Source organism: Salvia hispanica, chromosome 2, assembly GCF_023119035.1.
Source record: "Salvia hispanica cultivar TCC Black 2014 chromosome 2, UniMelb_Shisp_WGS_1.0, whole genome shotgun sequence".
Lineage (NCBI taxonomy): Eukaryota > Viridiplantae > Streptophyta > Magnoliopsida > Lamiales > Lamiaceae > Salvia > Salvia hispanica.
Window position 1 is genome coordinate 10621175 of NC_062966.1, and position 11188 is coordinate 10632362.

Consider the following 11188-nt stretch of genomic DNA (forward strand, 5'->3'; position numbering starts at 1 on the left):
TACTCCCTTCGTCCTGCTTAAGATGACACGTTTTTTCCTTTTTAGTTTGTCTCAACTAAGATGACACATTTCCTTTTTTGATAACTATCTCTCTTCAATTAATACACTCAACCACTTTTTCTCACTCCTATTAAAATATCTATCTTTCTTTATCTCTCTACTTTAATACTTACACCCACCTTCTCTCTCCAATTAAACACTTTAACCAATATTTTCTAAAATCCCATACCGGCTAAGCAATGTGTCATCTTAGCCGGGACGGAGGGAGTAGTTTTTTTTTATCTTTTCGATTTAATTAATAAAAATGAAAATTACACATGGCAAATTGTAGACCACAAGTTTTCTAAAATCCTATAGTCTTAAATTAATTATAGTTAGCAATTAAATGATGAGTTATCAATTGATCACTCCCCTATATAGAAATATATTAATAAATGAGTTATATTATTTCCATGAAAACAAATCTATATTTAGGCTTAGGCGTGAATATTTTTAAAAGAGACGGGGAATATTACTTGCCCTATTTCATTTGTGTATGTCTTGAGATTTTCGGGATTCCAATTAAATTACTCAACAATTAAATACTCCATTTCATAATTTATCACTCTTTTTTCTCTTTTCTAATTTATAACCGTCCAAATGGTAAAATACAGTTGTGTGCAATTATCTCAATTATCGTCCAATCGAGATTTTCATTAAAAAGTGCTCCCTCTTCAAGGTCGTCAAAAAAATGAGCAGGCTAAGGAAACTTTTCTCTACGTGTCGGTCCCAAAAGTATATGAATTTTAAGTAAAATATAAAATTTTATAAATAGTTTAATATTATAATTGCAACTATTCTTTTATTTTTAATATCCAAAATTTAAAAATAATTAATTTTTTTTTTAAATGTATGATAATTTAGGTGATAATGCAATTCAGTCCAACATGGCCCACTTCTCCGGTGGTCCTGGACAACCAAGTCCAAATTTATAGAAAGAAGCTCAGCCAGCCACTTCGTTGGTGACTCTGGGCTGAGTCAGACTCTGTCCATTTGTAAACTCTAGATTCAGATTAGACGTTATTGAATTATATCGTTACCAGATTGACTCAATAACAACTTACAAACCCTATTTATATATGCAACAAAATCGAAAAATTTGATTGGCTAGCTTCGTTTAGGATTGGGTAGGCTAAGGCAGGCAAAATAACTTCGTTTTATTTTCTTTTAACTCAATAGTTTCTTTTGTAACTATACTCCTTCCGTCTCCAAAAAGTATGAACATTTGGTTCGGGATAGGTTTTTATGTATAATTAGTAAAGTAAGAGATAGATAAAGCGTAGTGTAAGTAGTGTTCGTGGAGAGTGGACTAGACATCTTTAGTAGTGTAGTGTAATTGTGGTATAAGTTATAAAGAAAATGGTGTGTAGGGGTAATGTGTTGTTTAATTATTTAAAAATTAGAAAATTCATACTACCTCCGTCCCCTAAAAATGACAAATTTGTATATGGTACGTGTTTTAATGTGCAATTGATAAAATAAGAGGGAGATAGCAAAAAGTAAGAGAGATGGAGCAAAATAGTGTTAGTGGATTGTGAGGTCCAGTCTAGGGCTGGCAATTTTTTATACGACACGGACCCGCACAAAATTAACACGACACGAACACGCACGTTTAGGATTTGGGTCCTTATAGTGTCGACCTAATAAGAACCCGAAGATAACGGGTTGGGTCGGGTTTGGGTTATACGTTAAGGAAAAAATAATTATTTTTTATTAATTAAAAAATTATTAAACTTTAATTTTAGTTATTTTTGTTGATTAAAAATATTATTATTTTAATTTTAATTAATTAAAAATATTATACTTTAATTTTAATTAATTAAAAATATTATACTTTAATTTTAGTTAATTAAAAAATACTATACTTTAATTTTATTAATTACAAATATTAATTAAATTTTTTAAGAAAATATTATGCATAGATTTTATTAAAAAATAATTTTTTTTAATTATTTAATTTTATTATTTAAATTTAATATTAATATACTTTAATTTTATTATTTTGATTAAGAAAATAATTATTTTAATTTGGTAATTTTTTATTTTATCGTGTAATATCATGTTTAAATCGTATAATAACATCATGTTTAGTCGTTATCGTGTCGTTTCAAACTAACTTACTATCATTAAAAGAGAATTGACTTTTTTTTGGTTACACGGTAACACGCATGAATCCGACACGAATCCGTTGGATTAGGACACGATAAGAACCCGATGATTTCGAATTGGGGTGGGACACAATTGGGTTTGGTTGATAATGGGATGACACGGTAACGACCCAACTCGCACGATTTGACAGCTCATGAAATAAGTGATTCAAAACTTTCATTATTTAGACTTTGTCTGAACCCAAAATGAGAAAACTAGTCTATTTTTATAGAATGGAGGAAGGATTTTTTTATAACGGACTAAGAAGAAAATAATTCATATTTTTCCAAAAGACAAAGGGAGCAAGTTACTGCATTTTTGTTCATCCCAACAATTCTTTTTATTTACGGGATCCACGCCTTTTCACTTGTAAAAATAACCTAGCAATAGTAGCAAATATCATAAACTAATCACTAAGATTTGCAATACTAATCCAATTCCATTAATCATGGTAAACGATTAACTTTAGTGACTAGTTCATGTATTTTCTGAAAAAGGTGAATATGCATGCAATGGGATACGTGGGATGAAATCCTCGTCGATTCTTTCAATCTCTGCTGTGTGTGTGTGTGTGCGGATCAGATACAGAAAGAAGCGAGGGAGAAATAGGTTTCATTACCTACTTTTAAGTTTTAACCAACCACAATTAACCTCTAAGTATTTGTAGCAATGTTGATGAATAGGTGGATTCAAATATAGAAGAAAATACAGTGCACCTATCCACAAAACACAAGAATAAGGAATATATATAGGTACTTTTTTAATTGAACAAGATACCCTCCCATTCCATGAGAAAAACATCACTCCTGGCCAAAAAATGCAAAGAGGAATGTTTTAATATGAAGAAGCTATATTCATTTTATTTCAATCATGATACAGAACCAGGAGATTCAACTCTTACCAACAAACAACCTAAAGCAAGATAAGCACAATAACTTTGCAGCACAGTGAGATACTAAAAGCATATGGCTATCAAAACATGATTTCACACAATTAAATAACAAGTGCCTGGATAAAGAAATAGATTTCCAAAGATAGTTAATCACAAACGGCGGAGGCAGTACGGGATAAAGAATGACCCTGGCAGCTAAACTTGAAAATTTAACCATACAAGTGACTGATGAAATAAGTTCTACTCATTCTCACCATCAATTCATATGGAAAAAGAGTCTCATCCATAACTAGTTAAAACATGGCCCAACTTAGATAGTGAATGATTCATATGATTAAAAACATTCTGCATATATAAAATTCTAAGAAAGTGAGTAACAAAACGCAGCTTCTGGCTTACAGTGTAATCAAATAAGTGGTGCCCTCCAGCAGCAGCTAATGACAAATTGAACACTCATACTCCAGAAAGTTTACCAGAAATTCCTTCCTCTTCGTCCCTATCAGTTTTGATATCGTTCTTACTGTCTGTTTGCTTGGACTCCCGCTGGTTAGGAGCAGCCCCAACTCCTCCGGTGACAGACTGCTGATAGAAAACCCCTCCAACAATAGTCAGAAGCAAACACACCAAGCCAAAAGGAGTGGCATGCTTATCCCAAATCAAGACATTGATAGCAACAGTCAAAAACTTGTTCACAACCCCTGTAACTGTAAATGCAGTCGCAGATATCGCCTTTCTAGCTGCAAAGCCAAAAAAGCTAATGAGCAACCCAAACACACAAGACAGGGACACAGCAGAAAACGCAATGGGTTCAAGCAAATCCGCTCCGCTCGAGGATCCCAGAGCTGCAAACACATCAGCATACTCCCCTGTCAAAACCCAAAAGACGGGCGCCACCATCAACGACAAAAGATTATTGTACAACACAAATCCCCAAGTGTTCAACCCAAGATTAGTCACAATGTGTTTGATGTAAACCATCTCTGTGGTGATAGTCACCAAATAGGCGAAAGCCCAAGAATAAGCAGTCAGCGTGAACCCATTATCGGTAGCCACATACCCAACAGCACCCCCCAAAATGATCACCAGTGAAAGGAAAGTGAGTTTAGAAGGGCAAGGCTGTTTCCTAAACGCTGTGTCGGCAACCGCCACAAGAAGTGGAGTCAGAGATCTGAAAACAATAAAGGTATCAACATTGGCGTGACGAAGGAGATTCGTATTGGTGAAAATAGCCAGATAAAACACCAATGCTGCAGGCAGGAACTTCTTGGCTGTATCTAAATTGAAGGGATCGTGGTGCAAGAACCCAAATTTACCCAGAATCCAAACACCTGCAGCTGAAGTTAAATACTGAAGAGCAGTGAGCAAACCAGGGTAATTAAATTTGGTAATCGCGAATTTGTTGATCACAGCGAGCAGGCTGGAGCAGAGAGCATAGCCGATCACCAAGCTGCTGGTCGCGTAGTATTGCTTCGGCGCCTCCAGCCGTATCAGAGCCATCAGCGCGGGGGGTTTTTCAAATTGGAGAAATTTAGCTGAGTTGAAGCTAAATCTGAGTCGAATCAAATGGTTCGATTTGGATTCATCAGTTGATTGAGAGATTAACCGAAGATCTCTCACAGATCAAAAGGGGGTGAGGAGAAACCCTAAAAATTGAGGGGGGGAAAATAAGCAGGAAAAATTGGATACAAAATGTCAATGATAGTAGAATTAGGTAAATCAAGGTTAAATGCGTCGAATGGTAAACCGTAGAAAGGACGAGGAAGTGAGGATTGCATTAAATCTTGGAGGAAAAATCAATGGTAAAACCTGACATCCCAAGAAATCATTGAAGACAAAATGTATAAAGAAAAATATCTAAGTATTGAGATTGAGATTTACGACCGACAGAAGAAGCTTGTTTTGTTGGATTTTGGATACTACGACGCCATGAAATCAGGGAAGGAATTGGTGGCCGAAGAATTTCGACAAATATAATTCTTTAAGCTCGATGAAAATACAAGAATTTTACTTTTCTGGTCACAGCATATAAATTAGTGTTTGTATATTAGTGTCTTTTTTTTTTTAATGAGGTGGTCTCATTTTTTACTAAAATAAAAATATTAGTTATTTTATCCATATATTTTCTTTTCTTAGAACATCTCCGGTGGTGTCCTTTCCACTAGGACTTCCCACACAAAATTCATGTCACGTCATTACTAGGACTTCCCACAATAAAATAAATTCACAATTATTCAATTTACGGAATTAAAATGTCGACACGAAATACGGAAAAATTCGAATACTTCATTAAAAAAAAATTACATATTACTTAAAAAAAATACATAATACTTAAAAAAAACATAAATAAGTTAAAAATTACAACCCTCGGCTCTCACTCCTCCTCGTCCTCGTCCTCGTCCCCGTCGCCCGTGCCGCTGCCGCCTCCGACGTCCCCGCCCCCAACCTCGACGCCATAATCATCAATAGGTGGCATTCATAACTCGCGCCGACATGTGTCGACCACATCTTTGCACATCCTTTTGTACACAGGATCGCGCGTGCTATACCACCTATGCATGGTCTGACTCAGGGTCTTCGCTAGTTGCGCGCGGGCGAGACGAGCGTACTCATCTGGGGCTTCAGGGGCCTTCGATTCGACCTCGAAGGACCCGCTGTGGCTGCCGCTTCCCCTCGCCATCCGCTGCGCAGCCTTTTGCCCCATCGGGCGACGACGACGGCGAGAGTCTGGTCGTGGTAGCGGGGCCACTTCCTCGGCTTCGGGGAGCTTGTGCGAACCAGCACTGCTGCTGTACTCACCGGAAGAGTTGATCTTCGTCCGCTTCCAGCCCGAGTCGACACCCGCACAAAACTTTTGCGAATCTCTGACCACGAGAAAGGCCTCCCATTGGTCAAACACTTTGAACTTCAATTCTTTGTCAGGATACTGGGCCAAGGCCCGATTCTTCACATCCTCCTCACACATGCCGCTGGTCGCCATGCGCAGGTTGTTTTGGTAGAGGGCGGCAAAACGACCGAGCTTAGGCCTCAACCGATCCCACTGTTTCCGGCATTGCTCGGAAGTGCGAGGCCTCGCCCCAGCCTCACTAATGCGCTTCCACAATCGGTCAATATACTGGTTCGCCCCGATATAGGGGTCCTCGACTACACCGATCCAGGCCTTCGCAAGCGCGGCGTTTTCCCACACGGTCCAGATCGTCCTCCTCTCACCCTCCTCCTCTGCCCCCGTTTGCGAGGAAGAGCTCGGGGCTTTCCAGTTGCCCTTGCCCTTACCTCCGCCCCTGGCCTTGCCCTTGCCTTTGCCCCTGCCCCTTGCAGCAGGCTCCACCTCATCGGGAGTCTCATGGATCGGCGATAGCCCCAACTCCTGCCCCAACTGCTCAAAGGAGAAAGTCTCGATGCCGGCGTACTGAGTCTCCGGAACACTACTAGGGGAATCATCGGCCAACAAACCTATATATGGGCGATAGACAGATTCCCTAGGTGTCTGAGGGCATCATCCCACCCAACCCCCGCCATATTTGGCGACGTACCGCCCATCCCCGCTGCCCCGGGCATCATCCCACCCATCTGACTCATCCAATTGTACATATTTAAGAACATTTGGGGAGTAATCCCCGCCATCCCTGCCATTTGGGGATTCATCCCCGCATTAAAGTTTCCCTCCGTTCCGGCGGAAAACGGGGGTGTGTTTCCTTCGCTCGTGTTGGGGGAGTTCCTATTGTACTCCATTTAGAAATGAAATTTATAGATTTTAGAGAGAGAAACTTGTCAACACAAGTGGTGTGAATGAAATAAAGTTCAACGAGCCCTATTTATAGAGTTTTTTTTTTAAAATAAACTTTTAAATCCGGACGTCCGACCTATGCCACAGCGGCGGACGTCCGGTCGGACGTGGGGCGGACGGGCGAGCCCATCCGATTGGCGCACGGGACGGGCGTGTCCTACCTTTTTCTTCACAGCGGCGGACGTCCGGTCGGACTTCCGCGACGTCCTACCGCGACGTCCGCCGTAGGAGATGCTCTTATTGTCTTCACTCCATCTTTGCAAATATATGGCCTTCTCTTCATCTTTTCTCTGAACTAAACCCTCCGTTCCCTCATAGTTAAGGAAAAATTTTCGATACGAAGTTTAAGAAATGAATGTTGAGTATGTTAAATAAATAGATAAAAAAAAGTAAGAAAAAGAAAAAGATAGAGAGCATAAAGCAAAAAGTGAATAAAATAGAGTGAATAAAGTAAGAGAGAGTAAAGTAAGAAAAATAAAAAAAAGTTACTCCCTCCGTCCCATAGTAGACGTCACACTTTCATTTTTAGTTTATCCCACAAAAGATGTCAAATTTCTATTTTTGGAAAAAGTTCTCTCTCACATAAATATAAAAATTATATTTTCTCTCTTCATTTAACACACAAAATAAAACCTCTTAAAATCTCGTGCCGTCCCACAGATGTGACATATTTTGTGGGACGGGGGGAGTACTATATATGAAAATGACTCAACTATTAGATAACTTTCCGAAATGGAGAATATCCTTTCAAACAGGACTCTTCAGAAATCTTTTAAGAGTGTGATAGATTGGGTTAGCTTCTCATAATTGTTCTTTAATAAAAAACACTTAGGGCTTGCTTGGTATGATGGAATGGAATGAGGTTGGAATGGAAAGAAGATAGGAATGAAATGTCAATTTCCTTGGATTTCCTTTGCATTTTCATCCATTCACTCGTTCATTCCATCACACCAAGCAAATGAATAAAATGGAAGTAGGAATCACATTCCATTCTACCATTCCATTCCATCATACCAAGGGATTTAGACAAACTTGCAATCCATGAATATACTAAAAATCAATTCCTAAAACATAGTCTAAAGTGACTTGGACCCAACAACAGAACAAGAAATAAAACTGAAAGCCCCACAAATCGGGTACAACTATAACTATGAAAAAGATAAAGAGTGAGTAAATTATAGTGTATGGCCAAAATAGAGAAATGAGATTATTTGATGAAGAGAGTAATAGATTGATTGATTCTCTTGTAATAAAAGAAAGTTTGATTTCTTTTCATTTTCTACCAATTTAAAAAACTTTGCACGTATTTTGAGGGCATAATAGAGGAGGATAGAGTTTGTTGTTTTCTACCACCTCATTTTGCATGGTTGAGACCCTACATGCAAAAATATACTATCAGTATCAGAGTATCAGAATATGAATATATACAACTTAACAAAGGTTTTGATAGAGATGGCCTCTAATTTGCGGAGTTTTTGGTTTCTAGACTGGTTTAGAGACATCACATTTTGGCCATATATTAAGCAAAAGAGCTGTCCAAGAAGTGGTTCCACGCTAGTGGCCACTGGTCGCGAGTTACGGTTTGAGATAATTGAGTATATAGTCTTGTATCTGATTAAAATTTGGCTTGTATAAAGAGAATCTGATTAATAGTAGTATTTATTGATTATTTCCACGAATTTTTAATTGTAGGTTTCAAACATATAACCAAACACTAGTAAGATATCACTAACAACAAAATATTTACAATTACCATTAATACACATAATTCGATTGAAGAAACCTCAGAAGATTCAAAAGAAACACAATCTTGTTTTCAGCTGCTCTTAACATTTTCTTACATACAGAAATTAAAACTAGCTTCACTTTTGTGGTGCACCAATGCAACTCTTGTTTTCTGCTAATGCTCCTGGGGAATAAAGATAAGCCAGAATTAGAGGAAACTATACCGATTTAAATATTTTGATTGGAAAAAAAAAGAATTAAGCAGATGATCACTCGACCTCAAAATCTTGTCCCAGCACTACGTACAGTACCAAAGTTACTTAAACCCAAAACTAGTTGTTGAATGTCACATTGAATCCTTCCATTTGTGAAGCATCTCCCATCTCAAACGTCACATTTTCGAGCGGTGGATGATGAGTATTCATCTCCATCTCTACCTCACCTATCACAATTAAAACCTTATTTCATATACTAGTACTACAATTTAAGATTATTAGCCCACCATTTCTTGAGTTTGGATTACCTTGTCCCATAGTTTGAGGAAGCATGCTAAGATCAGGTTCACAAATTTCCCAGCTGCTTAAGTTTTCAAAAGCTCGCTGCTTGAGCTCCTCCACCGCTTTCTGGCAAAATATAGAGTGAGTTATGACAATCAAATAATGTTACAAATGTGAAGTGAAGAGAAGCAACTACCCGTTGATAAGCGGGCAGACTATGCATAGGGATATAAGTGAGGCCATCAAATGTTACTCCAATGAGGCTGTAGATGGAGTTGAACATCAGGGAACTCCCTTGTGCATTCGTGTAAATATATTTCTTGTCGTCTAAGACGCATTCAGCAGCGTGTGCCACAATTGTCTCCCATTTCTTGTTGGACATCTTCTTACCAAGTGCCTGCCACAAAAAACACACTGCTTTTCATCTTTCATAAACATGATCAATTCAATTCATATGTTATCTATCTATCTATGCATCTCACATCGCGTACTGAGACCGGATTCATGGCAAGCAACCTCAACAAATCTCCAACGTTGGAAATGCCAAGTTTGGTGAGCTGTTTATGGCTTGCGCCGTTTTTACCTATCTTCTCCAAGCGCCACACTTGATCATTCAACTGCGGCGGATGGTGCTTCTGATAAGCTGATCATACATACACCCCATCATCATCATGTCGTTAATTATCACTACTAACACAACTACATATGTTATGTTATGAATAAGAAAATGAACACTACAACTCACATTCTCCGCGTTGATCTTTTACTTTGAACGCGTTGCTAACCCCTTCTCTAACACTCACTTCACCAGAACCCGAACTAGAACTAGAATGGACTCTGAGTCCTAAACGGAACGTGCCAGACCGATCCCAGCTGGAGTTATCCGTGAAGGAGAGGTTGTGGATGTAGCCTACCCCATCCTTCAACGCTACAATCGCCTCCCCGTTCAACAGTGGCCTTTTCCCTTGCCTGCTCTGCACGACTTTGCTGTCAAACTCCTTCGCTGAACACTCCTCGCCATCGAAGTCACCCTGCACCACCACTACACCCACCTTCATCCAAGAATACGGACCCGTTGCCACAACTTTGTCGCAGCTTGGATCGTACAAGGAGATTTTCACCGGGCTTGTCCCAATCTTGTTTCCTGTAAAAATAGTGGCCGGCAGCCTACTCTCAAACCGCAAACGCAGACTCCTCCTCTCACTCTCCGCACCCGAGAATACACTACAACAAACAGAACAACTTCATAGTAAAGTACTAACTTTGTACAACAAACGAGAATATATATAGCATAACATTAACCAACCGATCTATTGCACTGTCCACCTCCTCTTTCACCTATCAAAATCAATCACAAATCATCAAAATACTCTAGCATAACTAATTCTAAAGGATAGAGAAGGACATGAATATTTATATACCCAATTCCGCATGATGGGTTCCAACATGGGAGCGAAGTCTTCAAGATTCCGGTATCTGCTGGTCCCTGATATACTGCAAAAAAAACAACCGAATCAACTAAGTACAAATGTAGTCGTAAAATGGAAAAAGAAAAAGGAGAAATTGGCCGACTTGGGGAAGAAATGGCGACGTTTGTTCTGGAGTTCGTCACCCTCCTGTGAGAGCTGTCGTTTTGGCGACATAAAATTGTGAAGCTATTGAAATTTGTGCTGCAAAATATTAAGAAATAATGGTGGTTTAAATATAGGAGAAATAGGGAATTTGAAGGAAACTACCTAGGAAGGGAGGAAGCTTCACTGATTTTCATAACTAGTGTAATTAATTAAAACAAAACACGGTGCTCAGATTAGTCAAGGTTATGTGATGTGAGGTTGAGATGGTTTATAACAGATTTAACAGAAACTTCCCAACATTATTTAAACTCTCACACAACCACACTCACAATGTTTGCACTTCCACTTTCGATTCTTAATTGTTTTCCTATATATTCTCCATAATATTGTTGCATTAAATTTCAACTTACTGTTTTAAATAGTACTATAAAACAAAATAACTAGATTTTGTAAAACAATATATAAATTGGCGTAAAATGGAGCGAAAATCTCCATAATTTTAAATAGTTCTGAGAAGCTTTGCATGTCA

The 11188-nt window shown here is 38.5% G+C and overlaps 2 protein-coding genes across 3 annotated transcripts; both read right to left on the reverse strand.

Moving 5' to 3' along the window:
* Positions 1-3180: 3180 nt before the first annotated feature.
* Positions 3181-4954, reverse strand: LOC125207523 (GDP-fucose transporter 1-like). The gene has a single exon (XM_048106904.1). It carries the CDS (start codon positions 4574-4576, stop codon positions 3533-3535), a length of 1044 nt encoding a protein of 347 aa, XP_047962861.1. The 5' UTR covers positions 4577-4954; the 3' UTR covers positions 3181-3532.
* Positions 4955-8590: 3636 nt separating this feature from the next.
* LOC125208531 (calmodulin-binding protein 60 B-like) lies at positions 8591-10751 on the reverse strand. Of its 2 annotated transcripts, none has more exons than XM_048108166.1 (9): positions 10658-10751; positions 10507-10579; positions 10392-10423; positions 9831-10309; positions 9568-9728; positions 9282-9482; positions 9112-9211; positions 8867-9030; positions 8591-8760 (listed from the first exon to the last, which is right to left on the reverse strand). In XM_048108166.1, the coding sequence occupies exons 1-8, from the start codon at positions 10726-10728 to the stop codon at positions 8921-8923; spliced, it is 1227 nt and encodes a 408-aa protein (XP_047964123.1). In that variant the 5' UTR covers positions 10729-10751; the 3' UTR covers positions 8591-8760; positions 8867-8920. The 2 variants fall into 2 exon arrangements, with proteins under 2 accessions (XP_047964123.1, XP_047964122.1); XM_048108165.1 differs by having other exon boundaries at positions 8591-8772.
* Between the last annotated feature and the right edge of the window lie 437 nt (positions 10752-11188).